This window comes from Lepisosteus platostomus, chromosome 7 (assembly GCF_059453375.1).
Source record: "Lepisosteus platostomus isolate fLepPlt1 chromosome 7, fLepPlt1.hap1, whole genome shotgun sequence".
Taxonomy (NCBI): Eukaryota; Metazoa; Chordata; class Actinopteri; order Semionotiformes; family Lepisosteidae; genus Lepisosteus; species Lepisosteus platostomus.
In genome coordinates, this window is record NC_142617.1 from 36,267,139 (window position 1) to 36,292,647 (window position 25,509).

The following is a 25,509-nucleotide window of genomic DNA, read 5'->3' on the forward strand; positions in this document are numbered from 1 at the left end:
GCTTTTTAAGCTCACTTTCCCTTATCATCCATGATCTTGACTATATTACTGATAATAATTACATCTAGACCATTGCCATAATTAATAAACTCAAAAGGTCCTATTTGGTTCCTGGGGTACACCACTAATCGCATCATCTTAATTTTAAATATTCACCCCTTATCTGTACTCTGTGTTTGCTGTCTACTAAACAGATATCAATGCAAATACCTTTATTACTTTGGATGCCTACTGAACTGAAGCTTCAAGTTAAGTTCATTTTCATGTGGAACTTTATATTTCACTAACAGTCTCAATCCCTCAATCCCAAAGCATTTTTGTGATTATTCCAATGTGTAAAAGAAATCATTTTAAAAAATCAAAGACAAAAGTTAACCATGTAAAGGACATTTTTTGTTATAAAAAGTCTTATTAAACTTTGTTTTTGTAAGTTTTGATTTTATGCAGATCACTAATAAGTGAAACTTTATCAAAGGCCTTTCAGATTGAGACCATAAACTCATTGCTGTTTAAATTCATTACTGCTGTTACTTGTTGAAAGAACTCAGAGCACGTTTTGTAATGCACATGCACGTCTAACACACTTTTCTCCTGGATTCTTATTACCATATAGATAAAACATTGAAAGTAATTATGGGTAATCCACTAGTATAATATTAACTGTTGCTGTTGTTGTTTCCATAACCCATAATGTTTTGGGCATCTATTAGATGTTTGTTAAAGGCCAAAGAATACATCAGTTTATTTTTAAAATAACAATATGAATATTGTTATTTACAATATAATAACAATATCCATATTTTTTTAAAACTATACTAACAATATCAATATTGTTATTGATAATATAATAACAAAAGCCATATTATTATTTACAGTATATATAAAGAAATTGTTCATATTCTCACCTCATCACCTGGAGATTGACTCATCTTAACTATTGCCAGTACCTGTAATACTGCTGCTTCTTCTATGATGCTTTTTATTTCTACTGAATGAGAGATTTCCCTTGACAGGAAAGAGAGACGTAATTCTTGGTTAATTAAACTTTTTAAAATGAGATAATAAATAACATCTGAGTTGGGGAGGGTCATCGTTGGTGGTGCTGTTTAGTGTGGGTGGTTTCTGAATGTACTGAGAAAAATTCCAGTAGTGAACTACAGGTGCAGAGCCTCTCCTGTCTCATCCCCTCTGGACCTGAACAGTACAAATCACAGGAGGTCAATACCTTAGCAAGCGGATCTGTTTCATGGATTTATTCTGCCTAAGGAAATAAACAAAACAACACTGCTTAATCTGCTTACTGATCATATGTGACTATACATACTGTTTAAAACCTACATTGGTCCATTAAGGCTCTTTTCATAACAATAATAGCGTTAGTCTCCTTGAAGGCATACTGTATTTAGGGATAATTTAGAGCTGAATAATAACATGGAGCACTCAGAACTGGGACTGGTGTCTATAAATAAACTTTTCTGTACCACAGAATACTTGGTCCTACCCTCCATAAGTAGTCATTCAACTAGCAGAAATCATACTGGACAACAGATGTTGACAGACCACAAAATGCTGAACTACAGAGATTCAGTCTGCAATTGATTATGAAAAGCTGTGTTTACTTGTTTTTTGGACAATGAGAAATGACTTGCAGAAAGTGGTTCATTGGGTTTCAAATAAACTATTAAAATAGTTTACAGAAGTTCACAACCGAGACTTTGTACTTCCTTGAAAATGTGCTCTTTGACAAGGTTTATGGTCTCTTACGATAAGCCTGTTATTTAAATATGTTAATAGGGGGTTATCCTGATAGAGCCTGTTGCAAAAATGTTCAAGCTGGCCTTCTAAAATAATCCAGCCTTCCCCACTACCCTGCAAAACCCTATCTGAAGTCATTTCTCACTGTAAGAAGTAGCTGAAAATCACAAATTAGTTCCTTTTAATTCATTTTCTGATCTTTAATAATAATAATAATAATAATAATAATAATAATAATAATAATAAATAATTGCTTGCACTTATATAGCGCTTTTCTGGACACTCCACTCAAAGTGCTTTACAGGTAATGGGGACACCTCTCCTCCACCACCAATGTGCAGCATCCACCTGGATGATGCGACGGCAGCCATAGTGCGCCAGAACGCTCACCACACATCAGCTATCAGTGGGGAGGAGAGCAGAGTAATGAAGCCAATTCATAGAATTTTGTCTTAACAAACAGTAAAGATAGTTCATGTGTTTGCAAAACATATTGCCCTATAAATAGCAGAAACCTGTGTAAGCTACACTTTCACACATATTACTGTTTCCCTTTGCTTTTTTCACAGGAGCACATCACTTGTCTTGTATGTACAGAACCTGAATCATTCAAAGGCGCTTCTTAAGGAATCTGTGTGATGTCTATGTGCCTGTGGCACAGAGCATTGCCTACTGGATAGCTCTTTAATTTACAGGTCCACGGTGAAAGAAGGCACTGATCACTGATATCTTTGTCTGGAGAGATGTTCATTGCTGCTGTCGTCCTTTTACAAGCGGTGTGATCAAAGACAATGATCCCTTGTTTTGGAGAAAGAAACAGGCAGAGATATTGTTTTTTAGAATGCTAAGCAGCAGGGCAAAATAAAGCATGAAATAAGAGACAGTGTCAGGGGGGAGTGATGTCAGGGAAAGTGACATAATGGATTTTGTAGCAGAGTGAATATTATAACCCTTCAGTTAGAGGACTTGATGCTTGTGGTACTGGTACGGCCTGCTACTGAGGGCTGGAAGGCAGGACAAACTCAAGAAGCGACAGGAGTAATGACAATTGACACAAACAACTGATTCCTTGGCTCTGGAATGTTATTGACGGAGGCTGAGAAGTGTGCTGAATAATCCCGTATTTCTCTTACGGCGTGAAATATCATTACCTGCCTTATGAAATGTTAACAAAGCCTCCTTTAAATCCAAACATATTAAGAAATAAATTGTGAAGTGGCACCTAGACCATTGGGCAGAAAACTGGGGACATGACTAGAGACATCATCAAGCCTGTTTTTTTGGGCTCACAATACATCAGCATTTATAGGATTTACAGTTACAGTAGCACCCATTGATATGTACTGTATGGTACCTGTGAACAAGTGCTTTCTAAAATGAAATAGTTGTCTGCACAGTATAAAATTCATTATTTGGCATATTTTTGTTTGACCGATCTGTCACTGTGACAGATAAGGCTCCATTAATGCTATGACACACACATGTAGAGCACTAATACACTGTGTGACTGCAGTTTTGCTATCAGGATCTATTTTTTATCCATGCAGGAGACTGCCTCCTCTCCATGTACTGTAGCTCCCAGCTTCCTCCTTTGAATTGCTTTTCTTATTAAAAGAGGGGCTGCCAGGATGTGAAAGGAACATGTTCTCCCTTTTAGATTTCCAGAAATTCTTCTGTTTTGACGAATGATGGAAACCTTGGCTTATAAATAGCCCAAAGCAAAAACAGATCTCCCAGCTGCGGGTTTGACAAAAAAACAAACAAACAAACAAACAAACAAACAAACAAACAAACAAACAAGAATGGATATACTGTATTGTGTTAATGGCTTTCAAACAGAAAACATGAAATGTCGAAGAAAAAACTGCAGATAAAGGGATCAATCAATAAATAATACAAGTACCCTGGAACTGGCAAGTCCTACACAGCTTTCAGGTCTGATCTTGTGAGGACTCGGGTGTCCACTTTTTGATGAGATAGTGTTGTTGGAATATTTGAAGACTTTCTTACACCCTGGGGAAAAAAACAAAACATGTTCTCGCACAAGGAAGTGCACAAAGAAGTGGTTTCCATCTGCATTTTTAATGTGCTGTGCTTCCTGTCATGAGTTGTATTATTAATTTTTGGGGGTTTCAGAGTAGGTTCCATCTAATACCTGTTAGATGGTTTTACGGTAATAGGGGCATGAAGGAGTCTACGCAAGCAGTGTAAAACTGACTCTCTGGGGCTCTGGGGGTGCTTTGTGGCAGCTAGTTCTTCAATTCTAAAATGATACTTCTGGGAACCAAAATAGCAGTCAGTTGCTAAACAAGGTGTGTTTGGTTAAGTGGACGGAACTTCCTGCAACAAAATGGGACTAGGATCCACCAACCTCCTTAGGAAAAGCTATCATAAAGAATCTAGTTACATGTTGAAGGAAGTCACTGTTGTGTGTCATTGTTTTGTTAACTTCTACGTTGCGTGGAGTTAAATGTTTAGCCTTTCTCAAGCAGATATTTCTGGCTTTATGTATGACTGTAGCTCCAAGATTGAGTTTGATATTTCTGGATTTTGGTTTCCTTGTTTTGCAGTTCAACATTTTACTCATCATTTACTCATCAGCTTTTTATTATTTTTTTGTTTGGTATTAAATAAAGCCTTGATTTAAATAAAAGAAAGACTCTGATTACATATTGCAGTATTTCCTGAGGTTCGTAGTGGTTTGGCATTCTGATTAACACAATCCATGAAGTTATGGAGGAATAATATAACATCTGAATATTTCACACCTGTGATGTTGTGTTAAAAATAAGTGTGTATTATTTTTAACACGTGCCAAGTGCCAAGAATCAACACTACCATTAGCAGTTTTGCACAAAAATGTAAAATACAATTTTTATAAAATTGTGTGGTATAAGACTGCCAACAAATTTATAAAAATTGTATTTTAAATATATTTTTTTGTAATTTTATAAAATATATTTAAAAAATAATTTCATAAGAATAAAAATAATTGTATGCTTTTTTGTAATTTTATTTTAAAAAGTATGGGGGTATTGAAAAATCTTGTTCTCATCTGTCAGTCCCGAAAAGTATATTTGAATAAAAGACATGCATGTATCAGAGTTTTGTACAAACAAGTTTAATAAGTTCAGTTCATGGATGAGTCATATACTGTAAATAAAAAACATGTAATTCAGTGGAATGCAGGTTATGTGGTTGATTTGTTGGACCATAAACAGATGAACAATGGGTGTTTTGGTAGGTGGGATGTGTTAGAGTGTGACTAAAACAAAAAAAAATATTTGTTTGCATATTACAATTAGAAAAAACATGTCTCCAGTGGTAACATAAAGGCCCCCTTCCACTGTATCTGCATGGATGCTCTCCATCAATGTCTTCTCACTGATTCCACATACTGAACTCCACATGCATAGAGAGTTTGTTATTCATTGATATTTGTAATTAATATAAATATAAATCAAGAGTTTAAATAGAAGAAAAAGTTAAGTTTCTTCTATTATAATATTGTGTACCCTTTTGGTTTCCATGCTCTGGATTTGGTAAAGTGAAGAGTGGCCACTGACCAGGTACAGTATATTTCCAGGCTTAAAGGTCACATGGTAACATGTTAAAATGGCATGGATCTCTTTAGTCTCAAACAGAAAAGACTGAGGTCTTGATTTCAGAATCCTCAAAGACATTGCTGATGTCAGTCCAATGGCTGAAAAATGAACCAGTGAGCACTGAAGCGGAGATAAAGGGAAAGTATTGATAAGAATTGGAGGCACTTTTTATACAAAGGATTATGAGAGTCTGGAAGAAGCCTTATCCAGCCATGTTGTTAAAGATAATACTCTGATTTTATTTATGAAATGGCTAGATGATCAGGATGAACTGATTATAGGAATTAAGAAACAAGCTAGATAGACCGAATATGTAACATTATCATTTGAAACCTTTCTTATTTAATGATTGTCTCTCTGATTGCTTTCTGTCTCTGTTACACAGCTGTCAGGCTCCTTGGTGCTAGCAATTGGATTGTGGCTGCGGTTTGACTCTAACACCACTTCTATTTTTGAATTGGAGAACTCCCCTTACAGCTACTATGTTGGTAAGTTATGGCACCTTCTGGGTAAAGGCTTCTGTGCCTTTTACAACCACATGGCAGACATGGGGAAAAGGACTGATGGGGGGAAAACAGTTAATTTAATGAGCAGGTTAAACTTCAATGTTTTCCTTTAAAATGACAAAACTCAAAATTAAGAAGAAAATGCTGATTGCTCCTGTAATCCTGGTGATTAAAGAGAAGGGTATCCATCAACAGGTGCTATATCCCTGCCTACAAGGACTAAAGCCTTGTACAAATGCCACCAAATGTTGACCAAATGTTGGTCAGATTGTGATGCCCTGTTACCACCCAATCTTTTTTTGATGATGTAGGGGTTACCAAGCAACCCAAGAATTTTAGTGACTATTTTTCTCGTTCAGAAAACCAGGGTAACAGGAGTAGCTCAATGATCCCTCCCATTTAAAAGGGTAGCTATTACCCAGTGAAATGGTAATATATGCAGTATCAGTGCTGTCTCATAGTGGGCCTGGCAGGAAATTGTGGTACAATTGTAACCATAACCCAAATGCCTAGGACCACATCTGGGTGGCAGAACCTCGAATAAGGTATTTGGGGGGCCAGCTAGCCACAGTGCAAATGTCAGAGTACATGAAAAGTGACCCACATTGTGACTGTGCCTCTGATGCATCACAAGCCCTGCTAGAGGACAATGGCCTACATGGCCTACAATGGCCAGAGTGGAAAAGGTGCCATTTTGACAGGACCTGGTACTACACTCTAGATCTGTAACAGCCAAACTGTAAGTCAGTAAGTGAGTTGCCTGAGTACGATCTATATACTGTAACTGCTCAAGACACTAACAGGGCATAGCGTGTTCAGATGCTGGTTCTCGTCTGAGGTTAAGGGATGTGGTGGAGGAATACCATTAATGACACCTTTTTATTTACATGAAGTCCAGGAAGGACACTGTGTTATGGAGTAATTTAGTAGTAATCTAGTGATTGAGATTCCAGTCTCGATTCTAGATAAATGAACAACGGTGCCCTGCACTGAGAGAATGTGGAGTTCATTAATGCATTTTGCTGAAGCAGTAGCCAACAAAATCAAAGTTCAGAAATCTGCCAAGGTGACAGTGGTGCAGGAGTGAGGGAGTCGACCATGAAATCAAGGTATCAAGTTGTTCTCTGTAGACACAAACAGCTAGCACCCTTAAGGAACATGGTAGCCAAAAATTAAGCCCCAAGGGATTCTGATACAACATGCCCCCCAGAGTGAGTACCGACGTTCCAGGAGAGACTGCAAGAGAGAGACTCCAGGATCACGGCAAACAATCGGTAGACTGGGTATTGACTACAGCTGCCTTGTAAAAGATGTTCTAGCACTCTGGACATCAACGTAACAGTAATGGCTAGAAGCCAGCAAACATACGCTCTGTCAAATAGCTGCCAGATTATGGTACTTGGGTGTCACTGCAACAGCAGATCTGTTTAAGCAGGATATAGCCAAACTGCTGCAGTTCTGCGGGTCCTGGGAGGCCAATGAGCAGGACTACCATCCACTGTTTCCTGACCTACTCTAGGAAGTGTGGAAGGAAGGGTTGTAGAGGGATGGTGTAGAGCCAAAGTGCGGCTGATTATGCACAAGGGCGCCAATACTCAGTAGGCTGTCCGGATCACTTATTGAGAATGAAAAAAGGCAATGTGTTGAGCATTGCCTTCATAGTGAACCATGATGTTAACCCTTCCAGACAGATTACCATCTAGAGTATCTGGATTGCCAAAACAAGGCTAGTGGTGAATGGGAGATTTGGCACCTGATCAACCTCCTGTCCTCCTACCATTAAATAGCAGCCAATGTGTTGTCACGTAAGGAGTGCATAACACAATACATGACTGCAGGTACTGAGGTGCAAACGTCTCATTAACCTCAGCTCACCGTGCCAAAGAATGCATGGAAAGACCAAAGTGCACAGTGACACAGAAGGTTTAAATGGTGATCACAGAGTTGCAGTCATGCACAAAGTGCAGCTTGGTACAGCAACAGTCCAACAGCGGTGGGCAGTCATCACACACACAAACTGAAAGCCTGTTCCCTCCCTTCCTCCTGTTCCTAATAATTTTCCACTTTTTTGTTTCACTTGGAAGAAAAGGGCGGGAAGGGAAAAAGGCCAGTGAGTGCACCATGATAAGCAGAGAAAGAGGACCAACATCCCTCTTGGAATAAAAAAAATAGAACATAAGGAAAATAAAGTTATAGTTCTCAAAAGCCTGTAGAAAAACACAGGCAAGTATAGGTAGTGGAAGGAGTGAAATGTATTCCTCAACCAAAGTCAAAGAGCAAAATAATGCTCTTTCTTTATCAGGAGAAATAGAATTAAGGAGGGAGGATGAAAAATACATTCCATGACCAAAAATGGCTTAAAGAACTGTAGGTGGTAAAAATACATAGATAAATGTGAACTATCCCTTAAACAATTAAAGGTAGCTTTGAAGTCAGATGTTGTGTTGCTATTTTTCTTTGTGTTCCTGGAAAAAGGAAAAAGCCAGCTTGCATCTGGACACACACACACACCCTTGAAGAGGTGGACAGAGTTACAGATAGCTGTGTTATTCAACCGTGTGAGGGAACCAGACTTTATTTGTAGTTTAACAAAGAGTATATCCTTTGTGTTTCAGCTGAGGCGACATACAGGAGGTGGAAAATCTATATAACAGACAACAAATGAATTTTATAGCATACTGATGATGAAAACAGCATTTGCACAGCACAGTGAAAAAAAGTTGTGTGGTCTATTACTGGAATATGTTAAACGTCAAAAACAAAAACAGGTTAACTGACACTCTTTTAGAAATAAAAACAATGGGTTTAAATAATCCTTTGAGTTGGAGATTGTTAAATGTAACATACTCTAGCTTTTATAGCCAGACTGGAGGTTTAGTTCAATGACAGCTCCCATTTGAAGCTCATTTCTATTCAATGTGGGCCCCTATTCCCAACCACAGGCTTAGATTCATCTTTCTTGAAAGTAATCAAGAACTTCATTTACTCTTCCATATTAATCCAGTTTTAGAGCTTTTTAAAAATCTAAGTGGAAAATCCTCAAAGTTGGGTATTTTTAGTTACCACTTGGGAGCTTTTCCGAGCATTGTACTATAGATTTGTTCGGAGTAGAAAGCAGAAATTTCAGGAGAAAAAGCTGAGACAAAGTGTGCCTGTGCTGTCAGACTGACCTTTTTAGTGTCTCACTAGCAAAGTGTGAGTCTTGTCTTAGTGGGTGTTTACGCCTGGGTGTGTTGAAAAACAGGAAGCAAGGCTGTGGATATAAATACAGCAGGGAAACCAGAAATCGACATGTCTGCCGCACTGCCAACATAATCTTTGGTGAGATTTAGTAAGTTTCAGGCATGCTCAAGTCCTGTCAATACAAGGTTTCATACTACACTGTATTCCTTAATATAGAGATATTAGATGCTATCTAAATAATATTTTATTGTCTTTTTGCATTCTGGGTGTTGTCTGTTCCCCCTAGCCTTGTGTCATCAGAAACTTTAAACAGTCACTGGTATCCTGATCTGTGTGATTTATATAGAAAAGAACAATAGTCAAAACATCAATCCCTGTGGAATCACACTTCTTAAGTACTCCAAGTTTGATGCAGTAAGGTAATAAAGAGATTAATGTTCCTGCCCTTCCTTTTTTATAGCAAAAAAATGAGCTCATACAATGTTTTATTATTTGATAGTGATGTCAAAGTTAGGAAATGTTATTTAAATACTGTATATCGTTTGTTGATCTTGTAGCTTTTCTCTTCTCCTGGCCCTAGACTTTGGTAGCCTTTTTGTCTATGAAAATTTGGAAGAGTTAGGCGTGTTACTCAGCGAATTGGCATTTCTATCACGCAGAAAACTGAACGTTCAAAGCTGAGACTGAGTGAATTCCGGGTATAGTAGCTGGAACATTATAGCTGGAAACATTTAATTGGGCAGCACATCCTCTGTGGCCTTTTGTGTCAGGTCGAGAGAAAGGCTTGGTATCTTTTCTATAAATATCCGTACTGCAACATGGTGCAATTATTTCACTTTCTTGTTTTTCAACTAACATTCGTAGCATTGTCCTGGGTTAAGAGAAATTTAACTTCTCTTTTGGGTAGCCTGGGCGTAACAGTCACTTTCCATTACACACTTGACTCTGACTTTGTTGATCTTATCTCTCATGTTTGTCATTTCTCCTGTCTCTCTATTGTAATGCATAAACTGTAGATGACATAATATGTCAATTTCTGTCTCTTCATATGACCACAAATGGCACTTTTGTCAGTTCAAACCACATGAAGACTGTGCATTAGTTTGGAGTTTATAACAGAAGTTTGGGAGAAAGGTTAGATCTTAGTCTTGCACACGTCCTCTGGCCTGGGTATACACTGTATTTGCACCCTGGACTTCCTGTCACTTCCTATTCACCCTTTCAGCAATACTCTAGCTCACTCCTCGCAAGAGTTAGGAGGGTTTGGGGTTTTATTCCTTTAGCTAGTTGAATCACACCAAATACTTTATACATATTTTGTCTCTCTATTCCAATCATTGTGATTTAACAAAACCACTTTAATTAATGAGGGCGTGTCAAACTCATGTGACATTTGTTTCCCTTCTTTTTAACAGGGGTTAGTCAGTCAGTCTAGGTATGCTGTTCCAATTGTGTCAGAAATAGCCTAATAAGACAATAAGAATACTGTAGTATCATCAAACCAGCACCAGGACTTTTAATTGTCTACATGAATGATGGCACTGAACCCTGCTTGATTAATATTATTCAGGAAACAGGAAGGAGATCTGTGGTTTCCAGTTTTTGATTGAGGGTGTGCAACTCAATTAAGAGCAGCGTGGCTTCAGTGGTTTGTATAGTGGCTATCAAAAGTATTCACCCCCCTTGGACATTTCCATTTTATATATAAAATACATTTAGGATATATGATAATTTTGTTTTCACTTTGACATTATAGCGTCATTATAGACATTATATTCATTGAAAATCCAAATTAAATACATTATGATTCCATATTATACCACAGTAAAATGTGACAAAGTTCAAGGGGAGTGAATACTTTGATAGCCACAGTAGGTAGCACAATAACTAAGAGAATAAATCACTTGGCTGCTAACATTGACCCAAGAGGATCAATTGGATTGGTTAGTTTAGAGGAATAATATCAAAACAAGTATCCTGCTTTTGTGTAAATGACTACTGTTTGTTTGTATATTGTCTTGATGCACTGTTTGCACTTTGTGTTTTTACACTTGTTTTACAATCGAGAGACTTTCTGAAAGTAAGAATTCCATTGTACCAGTACATGTACCAGTTACATATGGCAATAAAGTTCAAGTTCAAGTTCATTTTCATTTGTAGTGAAACATGCATTTCTAGGTAGTATTTTGGACATATTTCTCTCCAGAAGGAAAGACAGGCCATTCACACCTAATATTGTACAGCTTATCATGCATTAGACAATGATAAGATATCCTACTAGAATCGTACTCCGTTGAGCCCCTGAGCAAGGCCCTTAACCCCAGCTGCTCCAGGGGTGCCATATAAATGGCTGACCCTGCGCTTTGACCCCAAGCTTGTCTCTCCCTGTCTGTGTGCCTGTGTGTCTCGTGGAGAGCAAGTTGGGGTATGCGAAAAGACAAATTCCTAATGCAAGAAATTGTATATGGCTAATAAAGTGATCTTACCTTATCTTCAAAATACATTTTGAAATATATTAAAAGTGTAAGCTTAACTCAGAGTGTGGAGTCTGGATCTCCAAATCAGACTGTTATGACCTGGAGAATACTGCGTTTGTCAGACAGAGTGAGGTCCCAGTAAAGTCAAACAGGCTCAGGAGAGCTGGGAATGTGCTGGGCTGATGAGCAGAGCAGGGGATGAGCTGGGCAGGCAGGCAGAAGGTGAACGGAACAGGGAAAGCAGCCGGGCCGAACGGGACAGGAAAATCATTGAGCGGCTGTGCAGTCCAGCAACTCTGGTTGTTTCCTAAGGACATGTAGCAACTATGAGAGAGATAGGGATCCAGCTGGCCATCAGACTCTGTCTTGTGGTTATGGAGTCGATTGATTCAAGCAGAGTCCTTGTCTTACTCACAGGCTGGTTAATGCAAGGAGCACTTCCATAAACAAGTAGAAAGCCAGACAGATAGAGCCTCTGACTGTGGACATGTTAGGGCTTAAGTAGTACCCTTGTAATTACTTGTTAAGTGGGGAAAGGTGGCACAGACAGCCACTCCAATCGAGTTTTGACGCAATTGAGAGGTGTTTGGCTCGTGCGTGCGAACACAGCCTGTTGCTGTGGAAACCAGGGGCTGCTAGCTCTGGCTCTCCCGGATATAACACATACTAATTCAAATACAAAATAATTTAAATTAATTAAGGTAGTGTGAAATGCTCCAGTTCCCCTGCGACACTGAATTGGATGAAAATTGATGGAAAAAAAATGTGATTTTATCAAAAACATCTCCCTGTTTCTAAGGGTGTCCCTCAGGGTTTTACTCTGGTCCCTGCACTTTTTCCATCTATATTAACATAATTTCAGTTCATTTTTAATCCTACCTATACGCCAACAACATAACACATGTTATAATTGTCCAGATCCACTTCATGATCTATATTAACCAATTTAAATTTTCTTAATTTCAATAAAATTCAGTTGGGTTTCTGAGAACTATATCTCCTGATAAACTTTGATAAACCTAACAATGTGCATATCAAAGCTGGAACAAGTCATGCTCTAGAAATATCTAGGTATTTGTCTTGATATGGCTTTAACAAAACTGTACAGTACTGATAGATTTCAAACTCCAGTCAAGTTTAAACTTGGTTTCCTTTATCGCATCAAATCTTGTTTTATGCATTCCTCTAGGCATAGTCTGCTTCAGATTTCTATGCTCAAAATCTTGGAATACACTGATGTTTACAGAATGGCCTCAAAATCTGTTCTTGGGAAACTTGATGTCTTATACTATTCTAATATTCTGCTATAAGATATCAATATCATCATTGTGAAATTCATTCTTTGATTACACCTCTCTTGTTTTATTTATTATACTAGTCAAATATGTCACTGATTAATAAACTGGTAGATTTGTGGATCTTTATTTGGAAAAACACTTTCCAGCGTTAAAAATGTGTTGCACCATCCACCAATTTAAGATATAGTATTTAATCAAACATAACTTCCCCAGAGCAGCTACTATTTCAGTTTGCTACTGTGAGAGACTGGCAGAATGTGCAGAGCAAGATGAAAACTCCTGTGTTTTCCGTTGTATAAATAAATCTTTTCTGCCCAACTCTTTTTTTTTATTGATCATACTTTCAGCTGTCTTATCTGGTTAAGTAAAGGATTATTTATTTAATCTTAAACATTAACATCTTTCACAGGCTCTTGGAGGAAGTGATAAAGCATGTTAGTCAAGGCAGTGTAACTAGAAACCGAAAAATGAATTTATGATGGGGCAGGAGTAAAGGTGAAAGATCGTCTGAGGCCCTGTCTCATGTTGTCAAGTCAACATGATAAATATTGTCTGGGACTGGCAGAACCTGAGGCCGTGACAGCAGAAATTGCCCTTGCTGCACTTTGTTTACTTTCTCTTTCTCTCTTTCTTTTCCTCGGAGGAAGGCTTCTCATGTTTCAAACGTCTGTGAAGAAATTGGGGAATGGAAAACTGACAGCATTCTTGAAGCTTCTTAGTCAGTTACTACCAGTATCGTGAGCGGATTGTAACAAAGGGATAACTAGAATCCCTTTGTTACAATGCATCCTAAGTTTTCAGTCCATTGCTCAAAAGGTTTCTGAAATGGAACAGCTGATGTTATAATGTTAGGTGACATTTTGCCAAGCAGGTGGATGTGTAAAGTTTCTCTGCAGCTAGTTTCTGCTATAGGGCATTTGTATTGACATGAGAACAAACTAGTGGTTTTCAGATAATTGGTCAAACCATCCATGAACAAAAGCAGTTTACATAAGAGGCTGCATTTTGCCAAACACTTTAAGACCCTCTACATCCAAGAAAATTATCACACTTGCTGGTTGTCAAGTGAATCAAGAAAATACAGACCAAGTGAAAGTCAACAGCATTAAGTCTTGTTTTCTTCCCTCAGAAAGGAAGGACATTAGATAATACTAAAGCATATAACTTTATATCTTTAGACAAGATACCTCATAAAGGGTTGATTCTTAGATTAAAATGTCTTAATAAACCTAAAAAGCCTACCCCCAATATATGTCTGCACATGGATTGAGAACTGATGTTCAAAAAGGAAACAGTGCCATACAAGGATCACATGCTGAAGTTTGGTAGGTATAACAATGACAAGTTCATCTCACGCAGCTGTTCCTAAACACCATCATTACATAAATTACCTATAATGTATATTGAACACAAACACCTCCTTCAGCATTCATCTCAAGCATTTCTCTTCAGCCCCTTCTCCATCTCCATCTTCTCCATCTCTTTGAATGGGATTTGAACCTTCTCATCCTACGGCCAGGAGGCTACCCATTAACCAAGCAGATTAAGCCAAATCTTTCCCGCCAAATTTTCTGAATGTTCACAAAGCATCAGATCCTTGGATGTTGTTGTGAACTGGTTTTTCTGTATCCATTTGCAATTGCTTTTCACTACGCTCATTCCAAATTTCAAAATTGTAGCTTCTGAAACCTAACGGTGCATCAGTGTGGCAGAGGTAATGAGTGATGTTTTGCTTTGCTGCTTCTGGAAACCCGCCAGCAGTCCTGAAAAGGCTTATAAAAGTCTCCAAGCCTTTTTTAGGAGTCATTGTTTCCCTGACAAAACAGGTCAAGTAAATAATGCAACATAAAAAGGAAGATAATTTAGATTAATTCCTCCTTTAAAATAATTCAGTGTGCTTAACTTTTGCTGTGTAAAAATCTATCCATCTATTTTCTAACCACTTCAAATAGAGGGTCACAGGAGAGCCACAGCCTGTCCCAATAACCAAGGGACAGAAGACAAGATACATCCAGGACAGGATGACTGTCCATCGCAGGGCACAGAGAAATCTATCCATTTCAGAAACTGAAAAATAAAATTGAAGGAGTATCACATGTTAGGTGATTGTACAACGGTGGATGACAGTGTATAGCACAAGACTACTTTGCCTGCCGCCTTCCAGTCCAATTCCAGCCCAATGTCCCTGCAGCCAGCACTATAATTGTTAAATTGATCCAGCTAATTATCAATTAAAGAAATTAGGAGCTAGTATTTGCAAAATCCTTTAATGCAGTGGGTTAAAGGGCAGCATGTTAAATAACACTGGCATAACGTAGGTTTAAATAAAGGTCTTCACCTATTTTGATTTCAGACGTCAACTTATCTTTTCCTGGCGCTGGACCAAATGCAAGACAGTGATGTTTTGCTTTTAATTGTTTTTTTTTTAAATCTTTCTAAACTTCTTGGTTAAATTGTAAGATTTGTATTTTTTGTTTCACAGAAGCTTTTCTCGATCAGTAACTTGCTGTGGATGGCTCAGTTTTCCACTCCAAGGGGACTTCAATTTCAAGTCCACAAACAACAGCTTTCCTCATGTGTGTTAATTATGCAAAGCTACACCTCCCTTGGCTCTACCCTGCACAACAGGGCAGAGCCAGTGTCACAGTGACACTGCCTGACTCGAGAAACAAAGAGTCTGGACAGCTCCCCACAGTAAAAAAAGAGTTCCAATTAAAACAAAGCTGTGTCTCATTGTTAAATTCTAAGCAACAGATGAGAGCTGTTGTTCATACATAAGACCTCTGCTCACTCCTTTTCCCTTTCAGCTTGCCTTGATTACAGTATCTTTGTCTTGTGCAATTCCTGGATTGAGTGTGGGGCAGTCCTATATATTGGAGAGTAATATGAAAAAATACTTTTTTGACATCATAGGATTCTGGTGAGCTGTACAGATACACAGATGCAGAGATCAGCCTTTTAAAGAGCCATTTTAGGTAAAGAACATCTCCACTCCTCCAAGCATGAATTGTAAGCTAATGGAAAGTCATAAATAGCTTTTAAAGCACCAACTGCGTTCACAGATGTACAGTATGTTCTAAGAAGTTACAGGAGCCATTCGACAGAAGCAAACTGATTGCTTGTACCACATCTTTTTAATGTTAGTCTAAATGAGATTTATGTCATGATCCTCTGCTGCTGCAGGATTTCCAAAGACAAATTACCTTGTGTCCCCATACACTGCTGTTTCTCAGCACTGTCAAGCAAAGTGATAGAAAATGTTTTATGAAGGAGGTTAGAACAGGGATCTGTGTTGGCACATGAGTACTTCCAAACTAGGAAGCAGAGAGAAAGAGTAAAACACACGTTTTGGGATTTACAGAGAGGGACAGAAAAGAGGTGAGGATGGATTGGAGGAAGTTTTAAAGGTACAACCTTGAACTGAAACTGTAAATGAATGGGGAGATTAAAAAATAGTTTTTAATTCAGTGCTGGTGGAAAATGTCCACCCAGTATAAAATATTTTTTTAACTTCTGATGTACAGTAATAAACCTTTCTGGCAGAGGTGTCTTTGAATTTCTGTGAAAGACACAGTCAGAAAGGTCAGTGTGATCATAGTTGGAAGTAAAATGGTGGAGTATTAGTTTGGAACACGTGATCTTCGCTTTTCTGAAATGTTCCTTGAAATAGCAAAAGAATTAGCCTCCTGTTTCCTGAAAAAAGGCAAATCATTGAGTAACTGCACATGATTTGGGTGATCCTGTAGTGGACAGATACACTATATATGCATGCTGTTTGAGATGTATATTCTGGAGATAAAAAGTTTACTATTGTCTCACAAACTGCCTGGGCTGGCTGGCAGCTACAGGGCTTACATGTGTCTCATGGGTTAGATGTTGTGAGGATGCTTTTAGCTCAGGTGAGGGATTGGACAGTGGTGTGCGTAGGACAATCCCCATCAATGAAAAAGGACTTAGTTGGGTAAGTCAGTCTCAAGGCTGCATTAACAACAAAGACTGAAAGGAAGAGGCTCTCCTGTATGTTACCTCTCTGTTTGGGTGAGAGCTGTAAAGGTGATAACTGTAAAAAGTGAGCTGTGGGGTTTGTAAGACACAGAGGTTTGTATTCCTGGGTAGTTGACAGAAATATTTTTGTCTACAAAAGGCAGAGTATTAATAGGTACATCAACAGGGCATTTGACAGATAGATGGAAGGTGGTTTTCACCTGTGTAGAAGTCTGGTTCTACCTTCTTCATACAGTATATAAAGTTCTTGGTACCCACGGCCAACACCACTGACACCACTGACATGGTGGCAGAAAATAATCATTGAGAGAAAATTCAGGGTAACAAGAAATACAGTTGCTTTGATGTGGGTGGATTGAATGTGTCTGAAAACTGTGAGACCATTATGATGGGGAATGTCGGCTGAACAGAGATGTGATTAAGATTAAGAATTATGGAACCCAAGAATCAAAGCCTTCAAACAGCTGGAGAGTGTGGTTGGTGTCCTTTATGTATGAAGAAAAGTCCTCAAAAGTTTTTGTTATTAAATTGTCAAGGAAAGCAGAGATGTGCATAAAATAATAATAATAAACTCTATTTTATATAGCGCCTTTAAAGGTGGCTTCTCAAGGCGCTTTACAGGATGACAATAACAATAAATAAGAAGATTTCACAAGATAAGACACAATTACAATTACAACAATACAACAATAATAATAGAGGAGACCGTGGAAGGTGGTAATAAGAAGAGCAGATAGGTGAAGAATGGAACCAGTTAAGTAAAGGCTTTTCTGAAGAAGAAGGTTTTGAGTCTGGATTTGAAGGAGTTTAGAGAAGGTGACTCTCTGATATCCTTGGGCAAAGAGTTCCAGAGCTTGGGGGCATAACAGGAGAAGGCCCTGTCACCCATACAATGTAGACGGGCTTGGGGGACAGTAAGGAGGGCAGAATTTGAAGAGTGGAGGTTGCGAGGTGGGGAGTAGGGCGAGTATAGTTGCGTGGTACAGGCACACATACAGTACTATAGTTGGGCAGGAGACTGAACTCAGATGCCTGTGAGTATTCAGCAATTAGACATCTGGCCTCAGGAGGGAATGTTGCTAGCACTGTTGGTAAGGAAGGAAACTGTGTATGCAGCCTTCTGTTAGTAGTTGATGGATTCATCCTTTGAAAGGGCACAGTATGCAAAAGAGTTCATATTAATTAAGAATATTTGTAAATATATGCGTATCCACTACATATACAGTATTTAATAATATAACCTGTGTTTATACCTTTTGGTGCAGTTCAGTCAATAAAATAATAATCTCTGAGTGTCTCAGTTGGTAGGCTCTCGTCCAAGAGCAGGTTAAGCGATATTATCTCGGGTTCGAGATTGGGTGAGGTCACTAGCCGACTGTGACTGAGATTCCCCAGAAAGTTAGGGTGGGGTGAGTCAGTTAGAGATCTCTCAGTGGTGCTGTCGGCGAAGGAGATGTCTTCAGCCTCTAGGGGCTGTGGTGCCTGTGTTGTGTTAAAAGATGAGTGGCTCAGAGGTGGGCGGGTCAGAGGAGTCTGCTCACTCCTCCTCATTCTCTCTTGTGTGAGACTGAGGTTTATAGCTGCGAGATAAGATGTGATGTGCAAAAAATGACAATGACATTTTAAAATATGTATATTGTGATAGTATATAAAATGCCAGAAGGCATTAACTTGTACAGTATATAATTTTTTGTCCACTCTTTTCAGAAGAATAAAATACATTCATTACTCTTTTTTGACTTTCATAACCATTTGGAGTCATTCTCTGTTGTAAATACAGTATATAATCAGAAAACCTGTTTAAATTTTTCTTTGCACAGCATTATCTTAGTAACATCTTAACTCTAGACCCTTAATCCATTCTGGATGTGAATTGAAAACTTTGGTCACGTTTTTCTTTGTTGATTTTTTTTATTAGCTTGAAGACAACCCTTTCATATTGATCTTGAATCATTGGTTATTTGTCATTACTTGTCTTAATTATCTTCTCAGTTTGGCAGCTAACTGCTAGTCATACCTTGCTGCAGTCCTCACACCAGCATGTTGCAAAAGAGAGCAGCTGAAACAGGTGTTAGAGGTGTTGTTAGAGAAGCTTGTCATTTTACACGCGGCAGTATCACAGTGCCTTACAGGAGAGCTAGAATCCTGTGGTGTGGCATTACAGTTCTTCATGATAACTGCCAGTTAAAAGGTGCTGGGAGATTCTCAGAGGGTCACTGCTGAATATCAAACTGAGAATAGTTTAACCAAGAAAAGCCTGACTGACAAACTCTTCCTGTCCACTGAGACTGCACTGGATAGTCCTTATAGTTTCAGTCTTTTATACGTAGTCTGGTATTGCCAAGGTACTCTGTCTTTACTGTATCCTGCCTTTTTTAGATTTCCAGTGTCTGCCTGTACTGAAGTATATTTCTTTGTAGGGTTTTCAAGCCGCTGAGCATGATTCTACTCCAGTTCAGTTAAGAGTGAGTGCTGGAGCATAGAAAATCAAACCTTTACAGGAGCATTTTGGTGGCAGGAGAAAGGAAACGTTTATTTATAACATCCGTGTTTAGTCATGAATGCAGTTTGCAAAACGTGCTGTCTGAAGACTCTGCACCTGCAGTGACCTACTGTAGTTCACTTGCTGAATTTAACACTCTGGCCACAGAATTATTATTTTTAAATTAAAACTGAACACAAACTTCCTGGATAGATTGTTGTTATAAAAACCCCTGGTGCAGTATCTTTATAGTATATATATTTATACTGGCTGAAATTGCTGACATTCTTATTGAAACATGAAGAAAGTGTAAAACAATGCCATCAAATCCAGAATCACATTTTTCTTGATTTTTTTTTTCTGAAATAATTTCCTTCTTCATTTAAACTTACTTTCTACATTCCAGCTGGTCCCACTTTACAAACAGCTCTATGGACTAGAGATTTGTATTTTCACCTTTTCTGTTTGCCCTTCTCACAAGTCTGAGCATAAAACCCACAGTCCAGATTTCCCTAATGAGACAACAGCATAAGAAGCATGCGGGTGCATGCAGGTTACTTGAGTGAGTGCACTGTAGGCACAGCTTGATTGAGCTGAATATACAGACTGGCTTTTTGAAAAGGACTTGCATCATATTTAAATGTTGATTGAGGTTAAACGCAGCATACATCAAATAAAAACAACATGTAATAAAATCTAACTTTTTATATAAACATAACCAGCAAAAAGTCCTTGTCAGCTCTCCAGTCTTTTTATGTTGTGTTCTATCATTGTCACCTGGCTTCTCTCTACATGGAATTCAGATGTTTGTTTTAATCAGATTTTCTTTTGTACAAATGTAAAGTAATATGTGTGTAGTCATGTTGTTGTATGTAGTGATTATGAAGCAGTTACTGTTTTTACAACCGCATTTACATGCCATTACTGGTGGTTTTTACCAGAGATGACATGCCTGCTTAAAACTAAGCTGAGACAAGTTAAAAAAACAAGTAGTTTTTTAAGCAAATTCAGCTGCACATACAATAACTTTTAATCCTGAGAAGATTTTAAGTATTGTAAATTACTGTTAAACCTTGTACAAGATTGCTACCTTGTGGTCTTAGGGTGAACTGCAAACTAGTAACTCTTAACTTTTAACAACACTTTATACCACATATAAAACTCATATGCCAAAGAACAAGAACCCAGTCTGCTACTAAAATGATATTTTACAACTCAATTATTATTTGATGTCGAAATTAGATTAATACTTAGGAGGCCAGAAAACATATCGTATGCAAGATTATCTTTGCATTGCAGTAGTGTGTGATGTAATATATTCATGATAGTTTTCTAACCTACTTTGTCATCTACTCTTCATTGAAGCTGTATATGGTAACTGAAGCAATAATTGCATTATCAAACCTGACTCATTTTGGCCTATGGAATGTTACATTACTTGTGTATTTAGAACAGGAACTGAAATTGATTATGGGACTATTCATTTTAAACTTTTAAATCATTGTGTTCTTTTCAGTTTCATTCAGAAAAGATATTTGTATGTTAGAAGTTGGTTATATTTTGATGCCAAGATAAACAGGGCGGTGATGGACTGGGGTCCTGTCCAGGGTGTATCCCACCTTTGCCTGGCAGGCTAGGCTCCAGCTCCCCCTGCGATCCTGCACTTGAAAAAGGGGGTTTAGGAAATGGATGGGTAGAGGGAAATAAATTAAAGTAATATCTTCAGATGTTGCAATCATGTCTAAAGACAGAAAAGAATGACATGGTCTTAGAAGATGAATGACATTTAAAATCTATGCAGATAAATGGCAGTTGGAAAGGACTTTGTGTCCTTTGGAGCTCTGACAGTGGTCTAGTTTGTATAAAGATAAAGACAATCAGATGGAAATGAAGAGTAGCTGCCTTCATCCTAGGTTAATGTGCTGCAGGGTCTACTGAGAGATATGGGCCTCCACCAAGGTAATATTCCAGTTATTCATAGCATCTGTATAGTAATAGTTCATTTTAGATGTTTCAAACAAACAATGTGATCTGGTTGAATTTAATCTGGTGATTACCCTTAAGAGTCTCAAAAGAACCCCAGAAGGGCCAATAATGGTACATAGAAGTACTGTTGGACCACAAATTAAGGCTTTATCAAACTACAGAAAAGCAGGATCAATTGGGCAACTCAAGATGGGGACAGTTAAAAAGGGAAGTCCATGCCTCACTGTAAGTCTTGCTGTTCCCCATCGTTCTCTGCAGGTGTGTACATCCTGATCGGAGCTGGAGGACTGATGATGCTGGTGGGATTTTTCGGATGCTGTGGTGCTGTAAGAGAGTCACAATGCTTGTTGGGATCGGTGAGTAAGAGCACCCTGAGAACTGGCCTTGTGGTACTTCAGATTATCAAGTGCTATTGATTCAGTGCCTTACAAATAGTGGTTTTAACTGAACGTTAGTGATAAATAACAGTGCTTTGATAAGCAATAGTTTTCTGGTATACTGTCTCTAGGTTATGTTTGCAGCAGAAACACAAAAATGTAGGATGCGTTTCCCTTAACATTGTGTGACTGGACCTACAGTATGAGTTTACATTGCTAAGGCTGAGGTAGTAAAACATCCACAAATTCCTGCAACTGCAAATCAAATCTACGTTATACAATCAATAACTTATTTTATTTATTTGCATTGGCTTACATTAGAAAACATGAGGATATTGAATGTCTGCTTCTATTATATAGCAATTAAGAGGAAATATGAGCAACAGCAATTTGACAATAGCTGAATAGAATAGAATAATGTTCTCAGTTTATAAAACTTAATATGACATACTTTTTCAGTCCAGTCTCTCTCTTCCTTCTCCATTACAGTTTTTCGCCTGTCTCTTGGTTATCTTTGCGGCAGAAATAGCAGCTGGCGTGTTTGGATTCATGAACAAAAACAAGGTACAGTTCCAGAGAAGTTATAGGAGTCTGTCAAAATAGCAGCTTTGAGCCACTTTAGATGTCGGTGATGGGCTAGGAAAAACAAAGCAACTTTTCTCTTCAAAGGAATAACAGTAGTGCATCTTTTCTACCTCCTCTCCCTTTACCTTACCTCTGCTTCCCTAGTTCATTCCACATAATGTCTGTCATTTCCAAAGCCAGGCTGTATTTTCGTTGATTTACAGTATTTTGGTGTGACTAAAAATGACCAAACCCCTGAAATGAAAATTATGAATGCAATTTAAACTTGAAACCAGAATGTTGTATTTTAAAATTATTTATCAATTGCAGCTGTGAATGTATGTCTAAGATTTAACTGGTATAGCAATTGATTTTGTCCCTTGTGGCCTAATCTTGTGAGCTCTTAGAAAGTAAGTGAGGGTGAGCCTGGTCAGTACTGGGGTGAAAGACCGCTAAGGAAAACGGAGTTGCTGCTGCAAGTGGTGCTTTTTGGCCAGTAGGTGTCACCCTTCCCTCTGGCCCCAAAATTCCACCACAGTGTGGTAGCCTGGAGGTGATGTCCTTCGGATGAGACATTAAGTCAAAGTTCCTGATTATTTGGTCATGAAAGATCCCATGCGTGGCACTTTTCAAAAGAAAGGTGTTGGCCCTACTCCAGGCTTCCTCATCCTAGCCGGCCTTAATTCATTTGTTAAATGATTCTCTCTTTACCTGACCTGCTGATATACTGTAGAAAGGTCACCATGTGTCATTCTGGGGGGTGCTGCTAATCAGTGGTGGATAAGTGGGTCCCTTAGTGTACTGTATGTGAAGTACCCTGTGAGACTCTTTTGGATGAAAAACGCTACATAAATATAAATAGTTCTTATTGCTTGGATACGTGGTTTTATCATTCTGGAATTATTATTGTGTTTTCTTGAAATCCTGGGAATTCATTACAATCTTTTAACTATTTCAGATCATTGAAGAGATTAAGAGTGTGTACACTGCAGCGGCAAACGACAATCAAAGTGATAACAGCACCCTGATAGTTTTTCATGAAGCTGTAAGTATTTATCTGCGTAATATTATTTTAATTCTATAAAAACTGTAACTGTTACTGTTAAAACTTTTACTGAAGAGAAATTACAGTACTACATAATATGTACAAAGTAATACGTAATACAGTACTGAATGTAATGTAATGTAATACAAACATATTAAGAGCATTACCTAGATTTTCACTGTTGTAAATTTAATTTTGATCTTTCATGTGTTGTTGTTTTTTTTGCTTTTATTTCTGTTGTTTTTTTTTAACCAAAACAATTTCAACAGAATTAGGACAATAAGATTATAAGAATATTTTGGTAATGGGACATCATTACATTTTTAAATCTTAAAGTATACAAATAGCATGCCTGAGAAATATTGTTTAATTTAAGCAAATTTCTCATTTATTTATATTCTTCCACATTGTCTTACAGCTTCTATCATAGGCAGCCTAATATACAGAGTATTTTTATTTATAGTAGTTCAAGTAGGTAGCTGTGACAGCATGCGTAGGCTGCAAAAGAATAAGTAAAGGTTTATTCCATGCTGAAAAGAGAAGAAAGGAAAGACAACGTTTTGGCTGTGGAGCCTTCTTTTCAGCATGGAATAAATCTTTAACTTGTTCGTTTGTACAGTATTTATACAGTAGATTGATCCCAGCTGTGTTAAAGATAATGTCCCTGCCATATATTTAACAAAGATTGAAATTTTATATCCACTAAAAAAAACATTCAGCCCCTCAGGTGTGTGGTTGTAGAAATCTGAATGTGATATCATGTAAGAAATACATGACTTGGAAAAATGTGTGTACAATTAGCTCCACTTTCTCTGTCTCAAAATAAAGTTAATAGTAGTTAAAAATATTAAAATATTTAAAAAGAATTTATCAGGGACTGTGTAATGAATCTGAAATGTTGCTAAATAGACTATAAATTAATTATTTTGCAGGTGACAGATATCTGCAGTTATTCCTTAAAAAAGTACTAACTGCAGTAGCTTTATGAGTGAGACAGAATTTAGTGGCTCAGAAAAATGTGAAAAGGTTTCAAAATAAAAGCTTCAAAATTAAAGGTTTAAAAAAAGTGTTCATCATTCAGCCTTTTTTCAGACATTTCTAGAGGTTCCCTGAAATAGTTGCACCATAATTAGCATATTTTGGAATGTACAGGTGGAACTGATGCAGTATGATGTAATTGTGTTAAGACATGAGTCTGTAATTCTGTTGTAATTCTGTATTTTTTAATTTATTTAATAAAATAATTATGTACAAATGTCTGTTTTATATTGCTTAATCTTTTCCAGCTCCAGTGCTGTGGTACCATTGAGAAAAAACCCCAGATGTGTAGCAGTGAATCAGAATCAAAGTTGAAGGTAATTTTTTTATGTTTATCTTTTGTTCCAGTTCTGCATATGAGCTTGTGAATGAAACTTACTGTCATACCATGAGATATATGAACTAATATTACCAGGCATAGAGTTGCAAATTGTATCTAGTAGGGAAAGGAGCCAGTGGTAGCAATGTTACAGTCATCATCTAGAAAGGGAGTGTAATTTCAGTAATTTGACGTTTAATACTATTACGTCTGTCAATAGTTGTTTGAGCAGTAGTGCTACAAGTATGTCCTTAAAACAGAACTTTCATAGAGTGACTACATCTTGGTGAGAATGTCAGAGGATATAAAATACATTTTAATCAGTAATTCGGATTGTGGTTTTCTGGTGAAATTATTTTCCAAATAAGTCTTCAGGTGAATGTTGTTTTTAATAATCAGATAGAACTGTTTAATTAAAATATCAGGCGATCTTTCACATGTAATCAAGAAGGATTATCTGTTTAAGTCTGAAATTGGGTTTCTTAAAAGAAAACAAAAGCACAGGTGGTTTGACTTAATTCCTCAGTGTGAAAAAAATCTTTACTTGAAATACTAAGTAGTTTTGACATGATTTTGTAGTGTAATTTGCTTAGTTTAAAAAAAATGTAAAATCTGCCAAGTATTCTTACAGTATGTGTCTACACTCATTTTTTGAAAAACAGTACAACTAGAACAAATAATAAAATTGTTTCAGAAATATAGACTATATTTTTTAGACATTTAAGTAAAACAAAAGTTTAAAAAAATTAAATGTGTGATGACCGGGAGAAAAACCAGACACCTTAAAACAAAACTGGGATTCTGAAAATGGACTGAGACTGACAGCAAACTGGTGGATGTTTTTAAATTCATTGTTAATTACACGGAAA

At 37.6% G+C, this 25,509-nt stretch overlaps 1 protein-coding gene across 1 annotated transcript in view; it reads left to right on the forward strand.

Moving 5' to 3' along the window:
* Positions 1-25,509, forward strand: part of tspan2a (tetraspanin 2a) — a 45,639-nt gene that overhangs the window by 14,698 nt on the left and 5,432 nt on the right. The window contains exons 2-6 of the mRNA XM_088640061.1: positions 5,746-5,848; positions 21,556-21,653; positions 22,164-22,238; positions 23,197-23,283; positions 24,570-24,638. Coding sequence (XP_088496187.1) covers positions 5,746-5,848; positions 21,556-21,653; positions 22,164-22,238; positions 23,197-23,283; positions 24,570-24,638 — 432 coding nt within the window. The remainder of the gene's footprint in view (positions 1-5,745; positions 5,849-21,555; positions 21,654-22,163; positions 22,239-23,196; positions 23,284-24,569; positions 24,639-25,509) is intronic.